We start from the raw sequence: 20,756 nt of genomic DNA, 5'->3' as shown, positions 1-20,756 counted from the left end.
ATAAGTTGGAAACATGTACTTAGGAGAATGGATTAAGGTAACAGTTTTATTCAACAGGCACTTCTGAATACTTGGTATAAACATAGTGGTGTTTTGGGTGTTACAGAGAACTATTAAAAGTAGAGGACACTGTCCTTATCTACGGCTAGATGCACATCATTTGCACTTATAAACCTTTATAATAAAATATAAATATATGAAATTCACATTAGAAAGAAATAATTTTCAAATTCTTTATTACAAATGAACTCTGGCTATGCACCAAATATAAGAAAAACCAGCAAATACGTGAATTATTTTTACAAGCTCTTAGAGAACAGGAGAAAATACAGTATGAATTTCATAAGCTTTCTGAAATTAACCTTTAACTACAGAAATGAAAGTAAGTTTGCAATGCACAAAGTCATATTTCTAGTTACATATTCAGTGGTGTATGGACAGTGAAAAAAATATATCCAGGCTTTTCCACATAAAACAGAAATAAATAAGGGGATATATAAAAGTAAAAACTAATTTAGTTTATATGCTTCTTGAGAAAAGAAATCAAGACTTTTTATTCATTGCTTTTTAGAAATTAGGAATAGAGAAAATACATTATTTTAAATGAAGCAAATAATGTTTAATATTATAAACAATTAGAATAGGATGACATTTGAAGACCTTATCCAAATCTCAGATTAAATAATCCTATGAACTAAATAAATACAGAAAGGCAAGGAGGACAGATGAAGAGAGTGAAAAAATGTACAGAAAAGTAAGAAGGACTATAAAGGAACACCCTCTCGCATATACACGGACTAACACAGAGCTGAGACACAGGGAAATTTAAGGGGAAGAAAGACACACAGTCATATCTTGGCTTCCCTCATGTGGAAGCCTTCCTCCTCAGAACAGTTCCAGAATGTTGTCTAATATTTGGTCTGAATGTCTGCTAGCCTCTTACTGTAGTTCTTCTAAAGATTTTTTTTAAGTTTTGATGTTTTCCTAACTAGACCAAATTGATTTGAGAATCAGTGGTCACATTTTTTACTTTATGGCTTGAGTTGGGTTAAAATTTTGGTTAATAAAAAAACTTCCAATTTTATACTTCCTCTTCTGAATCTTGATCATAAACTTCCTGAGGTTGTCTCTTAATATTGATTACCAAATCAATGGTTAAAATTTTTGTTAAACATTGAAGAACGGAAGTTAGTAATTGGTATTTACTAGCTACCGATTCCAAACCTGTCTGACTGCTTACCATGGGTTGATGGGTTTGTATCGCATGGAGAGTTCTTACATATATTTGTGGAAAGCTACAGTTTCCCTTCTTAGACTTATACAGGATTTGGGGAATGCCTAAAAGAGCATTAGCTATTATCACGCTAACCATAGTTTCTTCTGATTGGCGACATTTTTTGGCGTAGTTAAGAAGATAGTAATGTAACAAAAACTCAAAATTACCACCCACTGGCAAAACACAACCTGCTGGTATAGATGAGAAGCAGTAACCGCGGGATGTACACATCTCCAGTGACTTCTCTCTCACTGCTAACATGCTTCCCCTTCCAGCAATTTCTGTGACTTGTAAATTTTCACAAGAAATTTCTATTCTAGTGTTTTCTGTTGTTGAATTAGCAGAATTACTCTCCATAAATGGTTCACTGTCATCAACTATCCTGGCTAGAGATAAATATCTCAATGTTTCATCTGTCTGGTATGTATCTGTTGGTGTCACTTTTGGTATTGAACGTGGAATATGTGTTTCTAATTCTACACTTGGAACCACAAAATTTGAATATACTTTTAAATATGTTTGAGTTGTTGCCAGCTTACCTTTGTTCTCTACAACTGTGCCCTGATATGGGCTTTGCATTGAGCCATTAACAATTTCTGGCAATGGCATACTTTCTCTGCTATTCTTGTAGGTAAGAGGACTTGATGCATAATTTTGATCACTGGCTTGTATCATGTAATTTAGATCAAGGTCTTTAAATAACTGCCGAAGCATTTTAAATGCTCCATGTAAAGCACTTTTATGCTGTTCCACAAGACCCTGCACTGGTGCACAAAGTACTATACAGTGTGGTATAAACGAACATGTGCCAATCAAGCCAAGATGAACATACCTTTTGGATCTAAGGATAAGGGGCTTACAAAAATTCATCAAAGCAGTGTTACAGGTTTCATACCGCGAAGAGGTATGTGGCAATACAAAGGGAGAAAGACCAACAACCCTCTGGATAAGAGATACTTCTTCAGAGGATAAACACTCCACGACAGATATGCCATTCAGTCCTGCATAATAAATAACTAAATCTGGTTGTTTCACACTAGACAGCAGCAATTTTACATTCTGACTCTGTAAATGTTTCATGATTGCTTTTGTCCTTTCCATAATCCAAAACTGAGATGTCCGAAACTGTGCTTCTGAATTTAAAATAAACTCTGATCCAGAAGTTGAAAAAGGGGGCTGAATAGTCTCTGTTACTATCACTATTCTTATGTCACCATCTGCTGGACAGTATACAGAAAAGTCTCTATGAAGCACAAGCCCAGCTATGATCCTGGAATCTGAGACAGGAAGGCCAGTGACACCGACGTTCAACTCTATAAAATAGTCATCCACTAACTCAAATACTTCTTCACATCCACTTTCACAAGCCATACACTTGAAAAAGTAGTCACACATCAATTGTGAAATAAATTTTTGATTATTTCTTCCCACTCTTCCACAAAAGTATGCTTCTAAGAGCAACTCTAAAGAGCTTCTACACAATGTTCTCTCTTTAGTGGATGAAGAAAAGATGGACAAAAAGTGTTTGCTTAAGTAGTGGCCCATAATATAATCTAATACTTGTGTCTGAAACTTCAGAAGAGCCTGAGAAATAAATTTCCACTGACAACAATTTTTCCAATGCCTTCTATGGGTTTGAATATTTTTGGAAATCAAAGAATCCTGTTCTTTGTCTGTTACTGCATGAAGTCCTCTGAGTAAGTGACAAAGAAAGATAATAAATGTTTTAGCACCATCTCCTGTTTTTCTTAGATGACTGGAAACACAGGCTACCAACATCCTGTACAAAAAAAGAAATAAAGCAACTCAGAATTTCAGCGGGCTGCCTTCTTACAAATAAATCAAGTCGAAACCATGGCTTCACAGGTAAAGGCATAAAATAATACTGTCCTTTTGATGTCTTTAGTATTACTTTTTCCTTTTTTTCAAGTTACTTTGTTCTATTTCAAGATTCTGGGGTTAGGTGGAGCAGGGAGGAGGGGGAATCAATGTTCTTGGAAGTTTGGTAAGATTTGACGTCCCCAAGAACATTCCATTGCACACCGCTCGAACCCTGAGCATACAATAGTCTCACCCGAGGTCAGTCTTCCCAATAGTACATTCTAAGGAAGGGTCAGGAGATAGCCTTTGGTGCCCGGCTCTGGGCAGGAGAATGGGACAACAGTACCTGGCTAAGGGACACTATAACGAGCTGGAACGCGGGACACGGGTACCTGGCTATGGGATGTTCTAAGTGTAGCGCCTCCAGAAGGCAGCCTCCATCCCGACTGATCAGCACCTCGCCGGTGGGCTTCGTACACAGAACTTGCCGCCCCTCGGGTCCCACGCAGCAGCTCACGATGGTCTCCAGCACTTCCGCCACCCGCAACGCCACCTTCGCGGACCCCGCGGCGGCCATAGGGCGTAAGAGCCGCGTGGCTTCCGGCCGCCGGCGGCGAAGCCCTAGCACCACCAGAAGGAGGGAGGAGCCCGACGGAAGCGGAAGGGGCGGGGAGGGGGCTGTCAGCTGGCCCAGCTCGGCTCACTCCCCCCTATGACCCACTAGCGGAGTAGCCTGCTGTTCGGCCACCTGGGACTAGCGTTCCAATAGCTCGCGAAGCTAGGAAAGAGGTCAAGACTTCCCGGGAGCTAGCTGTTCCTGGAGCGGAAACTGCTGGCCCTTTCCCAGTTCCCTGGGTAAATTCATTCCCTGCAGCGGCTTCAGCTGCCACCAAATCTCTCCCGTCTCCCAGGAAACGTCCTTACTCTCTGGAAGTCGGCACGCCTGGGGAGCGTATGTGAAGGAGGGAATGGGCACCGCGGGCGGACCTGGGCTCGTGCCCCACCCCTGACAAAACCTCCGCGTTGGACTCATGAATATTCTGTCCACAGTATCATCAGTTGCTTTTCTTCCCATCACAGAGGCCGGCTCGGGATGCAGGACGGATGGGCAAAGCCCTGGCCTTCACGGTCACGAGCTGCAGGCTTCATGCTTTCCGCAGGGGGCTTTGCCAGATTTCCTTGACGTGGATATCACTTTAAGTCCCCCAGCCACCACAACTTATTTTTTCTTTAGCAGAAGGGATAGATGGGAAGACTTAGCTACACTAGTGATCACTAGTATGCCTTTAAAGCACATAAAGCACAGGGGCGCCTGGGTGGCTCAGTCGGTTAAGTGTCCGACTTCGGCTCAGGTCATGATCTCAGGGTCCGTGGGTTCAAGCCCCGCGTAGGGCTCTGTGCTGACAGCTCAGAGCCTGGAGCCTGTTTCAGATTCTGTGTCTCCCTCTGTCTCTGACCCTCCCCTGTTCATGCTCTGTCTCAAAAATAAATAACTGTTTAAAAAAAAAATTAAAGCACAGTGGCCTAAGATTGTTGGGTACAACTGCAGAAGAAAACAGGCAGAAAGAACATAACCTGGGTTTGCGATGACACTTATCTGCGACATTCAGTAAGTAACCTCTTCCATCTCCAGTTAAAAAAAAAAAAAAGTAGTATATAAAAGAAAACCTCACGAGTGAGAATGTTTGCAAAGAGCTTTTTTTTTTTTTTTTTCATGGTGCCTGGCATATATTAAGCACTCAACGATTATTTACAGCACCCTCCCCCCCCCCAATAACTGTGATATTCAGTCGCGTATTGACCCACTCTCTCTACAAGAAAAGGATATTTTGTAAATTGCAGAAGAGCCAATTAGGGTGATAGCACAACACAGGACGCCTATTACAGTGCAGTCAATATTAGTAACAAAATTACTTATCTTGCAGCTTTTTCATTGAGGTTGAAGAATGAGAGGCTGTTCTCCTTTCCTCTCATTCCTATACATAGGCTAGGGAAAATCTGTAATGCCCTCCTTTCCATTCCCCCCAATTAGTAAGACAGAACCAACTATTAGCCAGAAGCAAGTGGATTCTGAGGAGAGAGCAAAAATGGAAGGGGAGAAGGACAGAGGAAAAGAGAGGAAAACCAGGCAGGAATGATTTGGAACTCACCTGATGTTGACTCAGTATGGACTAGTAAGTGATTTGAGGGGCGGGGGGGGGGGGGGGGGGGGAGAAAAAACTTCTATATAGGTTTTGTATATATACTTGTTTAATGGTAACATTTTTTTGGGTTCTACCCATCACAAAGCAGCAGTGGATATAGCTATAGTATACTGATTGAAGCAGTGGATTAATCTAAACATTTAAAAGTGCTACCATCAGAGTTCTACTTAAGCGTACAGTGGAAGGAGAGTGGATATTGATGTCAGACATGGATTCAAACTTATGCTTGCTGTCACTTTTACTGTATAGCTTTTGGAGTCATTTAACTTCTCTGAGTCTCAGACTCTTCATCTATAAAGTCGGGCTAACTTCCACTTAGCTTAAGGTTATTATGAGTAGTTAAGAAGAATGAATATAAAGCACCAAGGAAAGCATACAGTAGGGATTCTAACTATTAAATCCCTTCCCAGCCCTTCACCCTCCTTCACAACTACCCCTACAAAAAAAGATCTTTTTTTTTCAATTTAAAAATTAGGATGAAGTAATTCAGTCACTATATGTTATATTCAAAGTCATTTGATCACAGTTTACTCTTTTTAGAATTTTATTCAGAATGCCTACCTGTAGAAGTTAGCATAATTTTACAGATTAGAAAAATTCAATTCTTTTGTCTCTGCAAACATTTATAATAGGTTAGGAATAATAGATTAGAAATGTAATACATTACAAAACAGTTGCCTATGACTATCTGTACATCTACTATGCACCTTAGGGAAAGGATGTGACAGTGTGCTGTACTTACACTGCAGATAACACACTTTTTACTCTATTATACAAAACTGACCAGTGGTAGTGTCTGAATTTATAAATGGCTATTAAACAGGATATTTAACTTAAATGTATATTTAGCATGCTAAAAAGTGAAAAAATTTTCAACTGAAGTAATTCTGTGGCTCATCAATTCAAATGTTTCATGGCATTTTTCTTTAAATAAACATCAATATTGTAATACTAAATAATTTTACATGATAAATGCAAAAAGATAAAATTTTCTAAACATTTTAGAAAGTATGTTCACATTCATTTTGTCATGGGTTTCTTGTGGCTCTTCTAAATATGTTAATCATATTAAGGAGACACTGGTCCTATACGATTTTAACAGTCCATCTTCAATTAAAAACTGTAACCAAACAAACAGTATATTAAAGAGTAACAAAAAGTAACTTAAATATACTAAATTCACACACTATACGTAAACAAAATCAAGTCAAATTACATAAAGTCAAATGACACAATAGTGGCAGGTTATACATTTTAAAGAATTTCTTTATCCATGTAGTCACATGAAATAGAAGCTGAAATGTAAACTCAGTGATTTGTGTGGTGTTACCCCTTACTGGTTCAAATTGGAAAATTTGGTATAAATGCTAATATTAGTATTTTATTTCTGTACATTTAACATAATTCAAAATCATCTACAGCATCAGGTATGGCTCATCAATTTTGCCATCATCACCGTATATCAACCAAAAAAAAAAAAAAAAACTCAAAAATATATTCATTGCTCGCTAGAAATGCTAAACACCGGAAAAAAATGGAATTTTGTTTTCTTAAATAGTTGACTAAGATATTCTTCAAAAAGTTAAAACTGCCTTCCACAGAATTTTATGTGTAGTATGGCACAAGTTGACACCCAAAACAGTGTGAATTCCATCAAAAAGGCACTGTTTACAATACTCAGAATAATCTGACAAATCTACTTCAATGATGTCTGAGAGTGAAGAATATACTTGAAATAGTTAAATAGACAAAGCCTTATAAAAGTACAGCATTACTGTTTAAATATACTATAGCTATATAAAAGGAAATAAAATGACACAGAGAAATGACCCTTTATGGCAGTTAAGCCTATAAACACTTAGAATCATATTGTAGTTCTGTAACACAAAAATAACAAAAAGTAGTTTCTTAAAGGCACAAAAGCGTGAATACTAAATGAGTGTTGTATTTTACAAGGCCAACTTTTTCAATGGAATGGTGACAAAGATTACACTGTACCTTTATAAAAGTGATGCAAAAAAGTACTGACATGAAATATAAGTGAAATAGCTATTGCTGAAACTTACTTATTTCACATGCCCTATTTATTATCTGTTCCTGGGCCAGCTACACCTCACTAAATGGTGGATAATTGAAGGCATAGTACATTGCATAACTAAAACAAATGCACATGTCGATAATTATTACTCATGTAAATTTTCATGTGAAAAAATAAAATTTTTGATCAAATGAAAAAAAAAGTGGTCATAAGATCTTAAATCCTGGAAACCATCATGAGGCTCTCAAACAACTGGGAACTGTAAATCACAATTTTTATGAATCCATGTTTGAAGGAGTATTAATCTCAGGTAGGGAACATTCAAAGTCAATTACATATATGGCTACATACAAAGTTAATTACGTGTCTTAAAGGATTCACATACTAAGCCTAGTATAACCACTGATCTAAAAACTAAGCCACCAATTCCTGAGTTTTGTGTTCAGTTCACAGAAAGGAACTCATACAACTAAAAGCATAAGAAGACTATTAGATTAGATGTATGCTTTCAGTGTATAAGAAACAGTCATGAGTAACCCTGCTCTTTTTCATGAAAGTTTTTGACTCCTTGAGTAATAAGAACCCAAAACATCTGCTCTAAAAAGAAAAACATAAAGAACATAACTACCTTCCCAGTCTTAGAAGATACCTATACAAATAAAACACTATTTCGACCAAATGAAAAGAACACACAAGTGGGTAGGACTAAAACCCCAAAAGGGGGTTATCAGCAAAAAATTTTAAGTTTTCAGGGTTTAATGATGAAATTATTTTTGTGATCAGCCAATCAACTTATATATAAATACTAATTGAAACCATAAAAAGGATCAAATTGTACAATATTTACAAAATATCATATATCAATCAATAGGCAGTTGAGCATGACATTGGTAACAGAGAGTGAGGACAAAAATGACACAAGTATGAAATACAAACAAATCTCACCTGTTCTAGTGTAGACATATCTATACTTATACCAGGTATAGGTACATCTTATTTATATTTCAGTCAATTAAAAAAAGTGCTTTCACATGTACATATGGAATACAGCATTATTTTGCCCAAACTATATGGCTCTTCTTAAAACCGAAGACTATTAAGATAGCTAAATTGGTAAGGGAGAAAAAAAGCAGGCTCTTTATCACTTTCAATTTTTATAATTTAGCAATCATTCCTTGACTGTATATATCTTGGCATAAACAGTTGATTGTAATTTTGCTAGTGTCTCACAGTCTCTTCTTAGTCAAAGGCAAATGTAGCCAGAATAATTATTCTGACTTTTCATTAATAACCATTCCGAAAGGTATACTTTCAGGATTCTAAGACATATCTTAGGACAACATGTTCCTAAACTTAGCTACATTTGCAAAAATTGCTTCTGAGGGCTATAAATATTTATGACAAACATTAAAATATTAACCTGAAAAAAAATTAGGAAAAAGTGTGCCTGAGTCTGAACAAAAAAAATCTTGAAGTGTGGTTTGTCACAGAATGAAGTTACTGAGAACAGAGGAATAAAGAATTAACCTCAGAACTTGATGCTCTTCTTAGATGCTCAACTTATTGCACATTTTAAAGAAATAAATTTTAATGTACACATAAATGCTACGACACAAAGTTTTTCTTACTGCCTTTCTCTTATTTGGCTTTTGAAGTAAAATATTGGTTATAATTTTTTCTATTCTATTTACTCACTGAATACACTAAGTTCTAAACGAAAGCTAAAATAAGTTTTTCATAATGAAAAACATGAATTATCATATGCCCTATAAACAACTCTAGAATTTGGCCTATGCTACTGGACCAACAGGGTTACAAGAAACAAAAATAAGAAAAAAGGACAGCAATTTTGACCACAATTTTTTAAGCAAATGCTTAAGGTGGTATTATATAGGTATAAGAAAGATATAATCAATAGATCCAAATAGCTGCATATCGGTTTTTTATGTCGATAAACACACACACAGATTTATACCTGTCTCTATAAATATTAAAATTCTAGGGGTTAAAAAAACTGTGTGTAAACCTTTAAAAAAGCAATCTGCCACCTTGTCTCTCTCAGTACACCAATTTCAACTACACTTTTTTCTTGCTGTTTCTAAGAACACAATTGAGCTGGGTGCTTTGGAAATGATATTTCTAACAGGACAGTGTTTTGAACTATTTATAATATGTCTATTATGCCATCATTTCCCATTCTGTAATTCCTTATTGATAAAAGTCTTGTGCCTGTTGTATGAAGAAAATAGATTGCTATGTATATATTTTATAAGATTGATAACATTTTTGTTATGAATGTTAATGTTATATCTCAGAACACACTATAGAATACAAAGACTACTGTCAGGTATACATAAGACACAATTGTGTATACATGTGGACTTATTATACTCACATGTAAACACACTGTCACAAAAGCTAGAAATGTTCTGGCACTTAACACATAGCTCACTTTAATGACCAAGAGTTCTTATTTCAGGTTAAGGAAAAAAGGTATGAAAGGTCAACACCTCTACATTTATCTCTAAGATTTTTGTTTTAGAAATATTGTGACATTTTAACAAAGACCAAACCAACTTGAACATTGGTCCCAGGCCAAATTTGATCATTCCAGTTCAGTGATTCAACTGTAAGGAACTTCTACTTAAACATGAAGTTTATTATGACTTGAAGCAAAATCAGGAGGAAAATGATGAAGTAGTCTTTTTGTTGCAGAAAATAATCTGTGGCAGGTGTGCTTGAAACTAAATGATTTCGAAGAGCCATAATATTTCTACAAAGATAAGAAACAATAAATTTTAAAATTATTTGTCAAAATGTTAGCATATAAATCACAGTTTGATACGTGAGACTTAATTAGCAAAGTCTTAGTTAAGAGAACATTTAATTACATTATCTAAGGTAACTTGTTTAATCAATTACTACTACAACATCAACAGGAAGCTGATTATGTTACGTGAAGCCGTTATTAGGTCTTGTCTAAATCTACATTCCACATTGTATCAAATATATTACTTGATGTTCATCAAACAGAATTATTAAAGTTAGAGGATATAAAAATATACCACTTTTCTCTGTTATCACAGTGGTTTTAAAACAAAAATTGTGTTTCTTAGTTGGTCTAGTAAAGTTCTTTTATCTTTACTTTGGGGAAGACAGAAGTAGATTTGGAGAAAAATTCTAAATTCTCTAAGAAAACATAATACAACAGATTTCATGACATTGCTAATTTGAAAACTGCTATATAGGCATTTCATATACTAACGAAAATAAAATGTTAATTTAGTCATTAAATGAGCTTACATTATCCTCATGCCATCCTAAATGCTTTTGGCTAAAAAAAAAAAAAAAAAAAAAAAAAAAGCTGATTTCATTCCGCCCCCCTTGACTTCTACACTGGTATACCAGTATAGAGAAAGAAAGGAGGCAAATGAACAAGTAGGCTCATTAATTTATAAAGATAATTAAACTAGGAAATGAGCATTTTATATAAGGGCTGATGATATCAAGATGCAGAAGACATGTTCCCTCCTCTAAAGGAGCTCATTGTCCAGTTGCGGGAGGGGGTGGTGGTCGTGTGGTAAACAGACACACACAATAACAACTCTGTAATCCAATAAACGCTCAAAAGTAGCATGCATAGGGAACTGTACAAGGACAGTGCAGGGATTACTAACTCTACAGGGCAATGTGGGTAATTAGAAATGCTACAAAAAGGGTGGCATTTCAATCATATTCTGAAGGATAAACAGGGATTTTCTTGATGGGCAGGGTGGGAGGAAGAACAGTCTAAAAAGTGGATTCAGTGTGGTCAAAGCTCCAAAGATGAGACAGTACAGTATATTCTGGAGCTGTAAGGAGTTTCACAGAACTGGAGCATGGGACAGGTACAGGGGAATGGCAGGAGATAAGGCTATAAATGAAAAAAACAACTAAATGTAAGCTGTAAGATCACTAAGAACTGAGAAAATCTTTTTTTTTTTTTAATCCTCTAATATAGTAATGGGAGGAAACCAATCTACACTCCTACTAGCCTTAGCAATGGGGCAGAAAGAATCAGGAGTTCTCCTCCAAGGAATTTTCTTTTTTTTTTTTTTTTTTAATGTTTATTTATTTATTTTTGAGAGAGAGAGAGAAAGAGAGAGAGAATATGAATGAGGTGGGAGGGGCGGAGAGAGAGGGAGACAGGGAGACAGTACAGAGCCCAATGTAGGGCTCGATCTCATGAACTGTGAGATCATGACCTGAGCCCACTTAACTGACTGAGCCACTCAGGTGCCCCCTTCAAGGAACCTTCCTAAGTGTTAATGATTTTTTGTTGCTGGATCTGGGGAGGAATGTGTGAGGAAGGGTCTGGGACTACAAAAAGAGCCCTCAAAGGTCTCAGGGTGGTGGCTATTTACCCCTTGCTATGGAAGCATTTCAATATGTCAACACATGATGCACTCCTATTAAATATTAGCCAGGTACAAAGGGACTGCAGAAACCTTTGCTAGCCAACTTTCTCAGAAACCACCCCTCTACCACATCCAACACACCTACATTTCTAGGTATGCTACAGCAATAAGATAAAGAGATTCCACTCGTATAATCACAGAGGAGAAATCACCACTCTCCCCCAATATTTGAATGGTGATGGAATTTCACAAGTTGCAGTCGTCAGGCGACAGAAGCCAATCTATCTTAATAGCTCAACAATGTTATAAAAATGTAAAGTTTGCATATGATTTCCTACATAACAGATTCTTAACTACCTCTCTAGACTTAAATAGCCACTGTCCTTATATATTACCTTTTAATTTCTTCCTGCGTTTGTTTTATAGATTCGATGGAATTTTGAATGTCTCCCAGTTCTATCCCTTTCTTTCTTCTTGTATTTGGTTTTACTGATTGAGCTAAAAAGACATTTGGAATAAAGTTGATGAAAATAGCAAACACATTTAATTATAAGCAATTTACATTTCAGCTTAATGAGCCTTATATAATAAATTTTTTCCTAGGCATTATTTTTATGGCTTAGAATGTAACATAATAATAGTAATACTCTGCATTTTAAAAAAATGTTTAGTTTTGAGGGGGTGGGGGAGAGGGGTGGAGAGAGAGACAGAATCTGAAGCAGGCTCCAGGCTTTGATCTGTCAGCACAGAGCCTGATGCAGGACTCAAACCCACGAGCCATGAGATTATGACCTGAGCTGAAGTCAGACGCTTTAACTGACTGAGCCACCCAGGCACCCCAATACTCTGCATTTTTAAAGTTCCAATCATTAGTTGAATTTTTTTTTGTGGCATCAGTTTCATTTTTTTTAACTAAATGAAATAGACAACAAACAGTTCATTAAAAATACATATATTAATTTGGGGGAAGGTATTATTCTCGTGTCTCTTGTCCATTTGCTTACTTCTGAAGAAGTCAGCTTCTTAAGTTCCATTTTCAGTGTTTTATTAATTGTTATCTTTATTTCCCTGGTCACCCCAATTTTAAGCCTTTTCAGTTGTTTTTGCTACCTCTTCTACAAATTTTTACCTTCAACCAGTAAATTTTTTTTTTTTTTTTTTTTTTTTTTTTACCTTCAAACCTCTCATATCATTCCTTCCTTTCCATTTTTGTTCATTTTGGTTCTCATTTGTAAAACAGGGATAATACTACTCAAACTCCACATGGTTGTGGCATGGTATTTTAAACATCTAGCTTGGCACACGTTAAGTGTTATTTACCTTATAAATTACAGGTAAATAGTGCAGTGGATAAGAGAGTGAATTAAGGAGCCAAAATATCTTCATATATTACATGTATATATACTGTCTTATGGGATATGTGACCTTGTGTAGGTTAACCTGTATCTCAATTTCCTTTTCTGTAAAATGGGAACAAAACAGCATAACTAATATTCCCCGTCTAGCACATTGGTTCCATATGACTCCTACTTTTAAACTTTTATTCCTTTTTGACTGCAGTATCTTGATCCCACCCACATCCCTCAAGCTTAGACTGCTGTAATCCATTAGAAATCCTAATAATTCATCAGGGTTCTTTTAAAAACTGCCCTCAAAGTGAATTCAGCTCCCTCTGCTTTAAACTATTATTTGTTACCTACTCATTTCCCGGCATTTATCATTTATTCACTTCTACTGTCATCTCTGTAAAAATAAGCTCCCAGCTTAGAGTGAGCTTAGTAGAGAACTATGGCTTTAAAAAACTGTATTTTCTCAGACATTCATTACTTTAATCCTTTCTTGATTATATGTCAGTGTAATTCAAGACATTTTACACATTATCTGGCTTGTACAAGAATGGCATACTAGTTAATTTAGTTCATAATTTTGATATATTTTTACTTGTCTGTGGCTTATAAACACTACAATAATTTAATCTAAAAGTGAAAAATTTTTTTGAAGCATGGAACTGAGTTCAAAGCTCAAAAACCGGTCCCTGCATTGAATCTAGGAAACCATCAACAACTTTTCAGGAGCTAACAAGATGTAAAAAGAACTAGTACTACAATGTGGTTCTTGATTTGCATGTTTTCCCTCACCTTTCCCTTGTGGCCTGGTCTTGCAATTTGTCTATAATCTAAAACTGCTTTTTAGGCACACCATCTCTGTCCCCACCAAAACTCCCAAATTATCTTGAGTTAATATGAAAAATGCTTTTTATACATTAAACATAATACAGTAATATCCTTTTAAAAGTTTAGACGCTTATAGTGAATAGTCTGCAGTAAACATTTTTACCTTCACTTCCAGATGAGTCTTGGATATCAGGTTCTGGGGAAGAATAGCCTTTTGCCACTTTCTTCTGTTGCCTGGTTGGCTTATGTTTCATTTTTGGGACACTAACCTGAAGAAAAAGCCCAAACTATAATGTGAATTTGCAATGAGTTTTGTAATTAAATACCAATGTTGTAAAACTGTCAAAACTATCAGTTCATGGGCACTTTAAGTATACTGAAATAAAAACAAAGATGAAATAGTCTAATTAAAACCTAACAAGAGGTGGTAACACTTATACAATCATTTAATCTTAATAGGAAACACTAATTCAGCACAAACAAGAAAATATATACAATGAAGAGTTTCCCTTCACTCCTGACCTCTACTAGCAATGCAGTATCTCCATCACAAAATAGATACTGCTATTAGTTTGTATATCCTTCAAAAGACAATTTTGTGTACAAATGTGAATACAGACGCCACCCCCCCCCCACCCCCCCCCGGCCAAGCTTCTAATTGCACCAGTCAGTACCTTTTTCAGTCATACTTATCTTATTCCCAACATTAGAAACATTCCCATTGGATGATGTTGGGTTTCCAATAAAATTATTTATTTACTTTTAATAATATCTGGATATTGCAGAAAGCATCTTATAATAAATAAAAATATTATTTGGCAGAGCATGATTTAAACCTACAGAAAGCATTTGAATGCATGCACAAGATTCAGAAGTATATTAAATGTTCAACTAGGACTAAATTTTTCTTAAAGTAATATACTTCAGAGTCTACCCTATTAATAGGCTTGCAATTCTGAAGGTCAATCCTAAATATAAAAATTCAAATTCAAGAGGAGAAACTAGAATTAGAAGGGTAAGGTAATTTACATGCTTAGAAAGAGGGAACCAGTCATCGTAAGTCTTTAACTCTATTCAGACCTGTTTACTATTCTAAATAGGAATTATCCTCTATTACCTATTCTTTTACAAAATTTTATTCAAAAGATTGAAATTAAAATAAAATTTCTATAATTTTATTATAGAAAATAAACAATGAGCAGGTAAGTTCTGGATTCAACCTGTATTATGCCCTCTTACTTCAAGGCATAGAGACCGAACACTGTTACATTAGAATCCAAATCCACCTTAGAGTAGGTTCAAATTGGAGATTGATGAAGACTGGTGAGAAGTATTTAAAACAACAAAGGGAGTCAATAAGCTATGTCTCTGTATGCAAAGATTTACTGTCATCAGTAAACTCTACTTTTAGGAGGAAATACAGAAGCCCTGTCTGTCTCTACCATGTTAGTGTTGTTGAAAGAAGAAACAAAATTTTAAAATGTTTTAAAATTTCTAAATTGTAATAATTTAGCCATTTTTAAGTGTACAATTCAGTAGTATTAAGTAGATTCACAATATTGTGTAAATATCACAGCTACTTCCAAAACATTTTCATCATCCCAAAGAAAGACTGTTAACAATTAAGCAATGACTTCCCATTCCCTCTTCCCTATAGTCAATAGTAACCTCTTTTTCACTTTAGTTATTGTATTTTTGAACCCCAGAAGTTGTTTGGTTCCTTTATATATTTTCTCTTTGTTGATATCCTAATTTTGTTTATGTATCTTTTTCTTGATTTTCTTTTGTTCTTTGTTCCTGTTTCATTTAACTCTTTGGGCACATTTAAGACAACTGTTTTTGAAGTCCTTGTCTGCTAAGTCTCGTGTCTAGATTTCATCAGGGATGGTTTCTTGTCAATTTATTTTGTTCCTTTTAATGGGTCATGCTTTCATGCTCTTTCTATGCCTTGTAATTCTTCATGGAAAACCCTGGACATCTGAGTGTGATAATGTGGTAACTCTGGAAATCAGATTCTCCACCTTCCCCAGGGTTTTTCTGTTTCCTGGATTGATGAAAGCTATAGTACTCCATTTGTTCACAGAAGTTCCTAAACTATTTCTGCAAAGACTGTAATGTTGTTCATGGTTACTGAAATTTCTGTTCCTTAGCTTATGTTCGGTTAGCATTTTGACAGAAACTTCCTTGAACACCAGTAGCCAAATAAACCAAAACAAAAGACAAAAACGAAAACAAAAAAATACTCTCCCACTCTTAGCAGACTGTTCAGTGTAGGGGCACTAAGCCAGACTTGCACTGAGCTTAGGTGTTAGCTCAGTGTTCTTTCACTGTTCTTTTCTGAGCATAAGCACCTTACCTTGGACATTTGGTTTTCTAAAATCCCTGATGCCCCAGTTTTCCAAACAATCTCTCCCTAGCTTTTGTTCCTAGGCCTTACACAGTCTATTGTATTGTTTCAACGATAGTCTTTTGCCCCAAGTGTGTGCAGGATGTCAGTATGGTTCATAGCACTTCCAAGAAATGCCTGCAGCCTTTCTGCCTGGGCTCTGAGTTTTCAGCAAAAACAGAAATGCCTGCCCTGTCAGCATACTTAAAGTAGCCCCTAGACAGGTTAAAATAGACGTACACAATTTGTGAATAAGATCTACTCTGTTCCCTCTGGAGCCAGGGCTCTCATTGAGAATGTGAGGGCCCTTAAGACAACCAGTGCATCAGTGATGAGTTGGGGCAAGGGCAAGTAAAAATAACTGCTTTGAAGTCACTTCTCTCTTGATTCATTATTCACTCTGTTGCTGCAAACCTGACTATTTTCCATAGTTTTGGCAAATTTGGTTCTGACAGCTCCTGCTTGCTTTTTTGTTTCTTTGAAGGGAAAAGAGCTTGGAGCTGCCTATTCTGCCATTTTGCTGACTCAACATTTTAAATTTTGAAGTTAAATTTTAAACATTGGCTGCCAAAGATACTATGGGTTTGAAAAGTTCATATGCCTAGAAGATCTTGTTACTTTTTTATTACATACCATTGGAGTGCGATGTTTCACTTTGGTCTGGATAACACCATCTTTTTCAAACTGTATCATATCATTAAGTGGGTCCCACGGTCTAGTACTGCATAAATGAAAAAAAAAAACATTTATCTAATAACTAAACACTCAAATACTTTTCCAAAAATGTTGTCTATAATTAGATTTTCATTAGTAATTATGAACCTAGCTGTAAGATTAAGAATTGTCATATCTAATCTTCTGATCCTCAGCTTACTTTATAGACCACTATCATGGCATCAAATTTACAATGAATGAAACATCAAATTTAAAATCTCATACTAATATATAGATAGGGCTTAATAAAAAAAATACCCCAACAGTAAAAATTCTAGAAATAAAGGCAAAAAACAATGCTCATATACTGTTTGTTATTTATGTTTTAATTACTTACTCTGCAAACTTGTAATGCCATTCTCCTGTGAGTGAATCAAGCTCAAATAACCTGCACGCCCACTCTTCACTTTTTGTTTTCCGATCTCTGGCAGCTTGTCTTTGAGCTTCTTCTAAAACGTACTTCTCTTGAGTAGCTTCTGTTTGGTCTTTGGCATTTATGGCTCGAGTTACCCGCTGCCAGAGTCTAATACGTGTGCAAAAACAGCATTAAAAAAGCAAAAGAAAATCAAATCTACATAGAATAGACTTGAATCTCCTTGAGAGAAAAATGATGCCTACGTGGGTTTTTGGTTTTGACAAAGCTTATGCTCACAGGCTTAGAAATGAGTCAAGATATAAAAAGTGGTGTCTTGAGTAGAAATACACAGTGGAAACTAAGTTTCTTCTTGCCAAGGAAAAGTTTTTACCTGGGTTCTTAAACATATGGTGATGAATGGTGCTGACCCAAGATAATACGAATGTACTGAACGCTCAAGAATCTACATTTTTAAGTTCTTGGGATGATTCTTATACACACTGTGTAAGATCCACTAGCCTCAAAGATCCAACACTGTAATGCCATGCTTTTCCACCTTGAATGTAGGAATTATCAGAGAACTTTTAAAATCAGAATCTTGGAAGTAGGCCCAAGTACTGGTTTTTTAAATGTTTTCTGGGTGATTTTAATGTGTAGCCAATGTTGAGAACCACTGACTGAGGTAAAATCTTTTCCCCTACTAAAGTTTAGTTTCTTTTTTTTTTTAAATTTTTTTTTTTTAACATTTATTTATTTTTGGGACAGAGAGAGACAGAGCATGAACGGGGGAGGGGCAGAGAGAGAGGGAGACACAGAATGGGAAACAGGCTCCAGGCTCTGAGCCATCAGCCCAGAGCCCGACGCGGGGCTCGAACTCACGGACCGCGAGATCGTGACCTGGCTGAAGTCGGACGCTTAACCGACTGCGCCACCCAGGCGCCCCTAGTTTCTTATTAGACAAATAAAACTATGACAGCTATATTACTCTACCTGTGAAGACAGCATGTTGTAACTGAAAGAACACAGGTTTTGGAATCAGACAGACTTGGGTTGAATCCTGTTTCTGTCACTGCTTGGCTGGTGAACTAAAAGTTACTTATCCTAAGACTCGTTTCCTCATCTTTAAAATATGTGAAATTACATTCACACCTCAAAAATTGTTGTATGCTTTGCAAAGCTTCACCCTGGATAGAGGGCATCATGTGGTTACAGCTGAAACCATTTTTAGAACTGCCGCATACATATTCTTTCATTTCTGACAGTCCCAATTTTGGGTGCAAAAGAAAAGTACACAGACTTGAATCGCCATGACAAAGAATGATATGCATGTGAGAACATGTAGTGAGGACTAAACTAATGTGTAAAAAGTACCTGGTAGAGTGTGTTTTACACAGAAAACTTCTAACACAAATAAATATAGCAAGAATAAAACTGGGCAATATTCATATAATTTTTTAGTTCAAAAGCATAAGAGATGCAGCAAGAATTCCATGACTTAAGAACAGAAACTATGTCTTTAATTATTGCTCAACTAATGGAAGTCCTCTAGAAGCCTGCATATCCAGTGACATAGTTCATATATTTTGCAAATCAAGAATAATTAGTCCCATAATTTTATACAAACAAAAGCTTTTGTTTTTAAATAGGCCCTGGAGCAGATAAGAGAAAGGAAAAAATGGGAAGTTTTAGTTTAGAGCTGCAGAAAACCAGTACGATTTTTTAACTAGTATGATTTGCATATTTATTTGACATTCACATATACAAAAAAAAAAAATCCTGTCACATCGCACAAATGTTAAACTATTTTTGCTGAATTAAAATGTGACTGAAAAGTGACAGAGAAAAGTGGCCAACTATTGAGGGGTTAAAAAATACTCTTCGATGCTCATGAAGTTGGCTGAAAAATGGTATACTTACTTCTCTGATTCAAAATCTCCCTGCTCTTCAAATTTTACAGTGTGCCTTATTAATCTCCACTGCTTAATGTCTGGTGTTGGATTCCAGAAGACCTCTGAATTATCAGTCTTTTTGTCATTAATAAAAACTTCACTGTCCTGTATTTAAAGAAATTAAAAATTAAAGAACTATCATTATTTAAATTAGGATTATTTAGTATAGTAATATAAAAATTTTTTCCTGTATTTAATCCCACAGTTAAACACATTTCTAAAACAAATACAACTAGCACTTTTCTAAAAGCTCCAAATGTCTTGTCATTTCATAAAACCATTAAATAAGTACTTCTAGTCATTTAAAACTTTTGGTTGAACACACAAAAAAGTTCAGGAGATTTCACAAGTTTTACTTAATAAACAAATTTCCAACAATTACTTGCAAAACCTCAACAACGATTTCTGAATTGTCACAGAGGAGCACAGTATTTGCTAACAGCTACAATGAGATGCTGCTATCTACGTACTCAACACAAACCTCAAAGAACCTTTCTTAGCATTAAAAATTTGAGTACAATGTTAGAAATTTCATTTTAAAAAAAAAGATAGTTCTATCTTTTTTTCCAAATGATTTTTAGATAGAAGTAAAATTTTATTTAAAAAAAATTTTTTTTTTCAACGTTTATTTATTTTTGGGACAGAGAGAGACAGAGCATGAACGGGGGAGGGGCAGAGAGAGAGGGAGACACAGAATCGGAAACAGGCTCCAGGCTCCGAGCCATCAACCCAGAGCCTGACGCAGGGCTCAAACTCACGGACCGCGAGATCGTGACCTGGCTGAAGTCGGACGCTTAACCGACTGCGCCACCCAGGCGCCCCAGATAGAAGTAAAATTCTAAAATTACAGAGCATATGCTACAGAGCATATGCGGCCTCTTGGTTGAATCTCCAGATCCAGTTTCACTTTCTCATCACATTTCTCATCATTTTCTGATTATAATGCAGAAAACAGCATACACTCAGTGTTCACAGTGACAGTGCATCTAGGCAGTACCATGATATACCGTTTTTCATTTAAGCTCCTCTTAACAAAATTAGGTAAGTGCGAATTTAGGTCAGCAGAGAAATAAATAAAAGCTGTTGCTTCCAAATACCACTATACCCTTTCCATGTCCCTGAAAAGGAACTGTAACTCTAACTGGAAATGCCTCTTTCTTCTAGGTGAGGGGCAGGACACTGCTCCGAGAAGCAGCCAGCCCTGGAGCCAGAGTGCACAGGCTGGAACTCTTGCTCCATCACTTTGAGCAAACTGTTTAAACTCTGTGCCTCAGTGTCCTCCTCTGTAATACGGAAACAGTATTACCCACTTCATACAGTTATTCAGTATCAAATGAGTCAATACGAGTAACATTTTTAAACAATGCAGTATATTCTAAATGATAAGTGTTAGCTATTTTTATTGAATTAAACTTTTGGAAAGGTAAAGTATTATTACAAGA

At 36.0% G+C, this 20,756-nt stretch overlaps 2 protein-coding genes across 18 annotated transcripts in view; both read right to left on the bottom strand.

Annotated features, from left to right (window-relative positions):
• BBS10 (Bardet-Biedl syndrome 10) overlaps positions 1-5,694 on the bottom strand; it is a 91,405-nt gene extending 85,711 nt beyond the window's left edge. Inside the window, exons 1-2 of one of the 2 annotated variants that reach the window (XM_086712776.1) lie at positions 3,490-5,694; positions 220-3,056 (exon numbers count right to left, since the gene is read on the bottom strand). In XM_086712776.1, the coding sequence (XP_086568902.1) occupies positions 1,082-3,056; positions 3,490-3,674 (2,160 nt within the window). In that variant the 5' untranslated portion in view covers positions 3,675-5,694 and the 3' untranslated portion in view covers positions 220-1,081. Of the gene's footprint in view, positions 1-219; positions 3,057-3,489 lie in introns of those variants that run through there. The other variant, XR_015253476.1, reaches the window with a different exon arrangement.
• Positions 5,695-5,834: 140 nt separating this feature from the next.
• Positions 5,835-20,756, bottom strand: part of OSBPL8 (oxysterol binding protein like 8) — a 157,149-nt gene continuing 142,227 nt past the window's right edge. For all 16 annotated transcript variants that reach the window (XM_086712761.1, XM_086712760.1, XM_086712763.1 and 13 more), the window contains 6 exons: positions 19,283-19,419; positions 17,348-17,533; positions 16,930-17,017; positions 14,074-14,179; positions 12,132-12,234; positions 5,835-10,112 (listed from right to left, as the gene is read on the bottom strand). In XM_086712761.1, coding sequence (XP_086568887.1) covers positions 9,980-10,112; positions 12,132-12,234; positions 14,074-14,179; positions 16,930-17,017; positions 17,348-17,533; positions 19,283-19,419 — 753 coding nt within the window. In that variant the 3' untranslated portion in view covers positions 5,835-9,979. The remainder of the gene's footprint in view (positions 10,113-12,131; positions 12,235-14,073; positions 14,180-16,929; positions 17,018-17,347; positions 17,534-19,282; positions 19,420-20,756) is intronic.

The sequence above is a fragment of the Puma concolor genome, chromosome B4 (genome assembly GCF_028749965.1).
Source record: "Puma concolor isolate L17-30 chromosome B4, mPumCon1.1.hap2, whole genome shotgun sequence".
NCBI classification, from domain to species: domain Eukaryota; kingdom Metazoa; phylum Chordata; class Mammalia; order Carnivora; family Felidae; genus Puma; species Puma concolor.
Note: the sequence above shows the minus strand (reverse complement) of the source record. Positions and strands in the feature narration are given on the sequence as shown.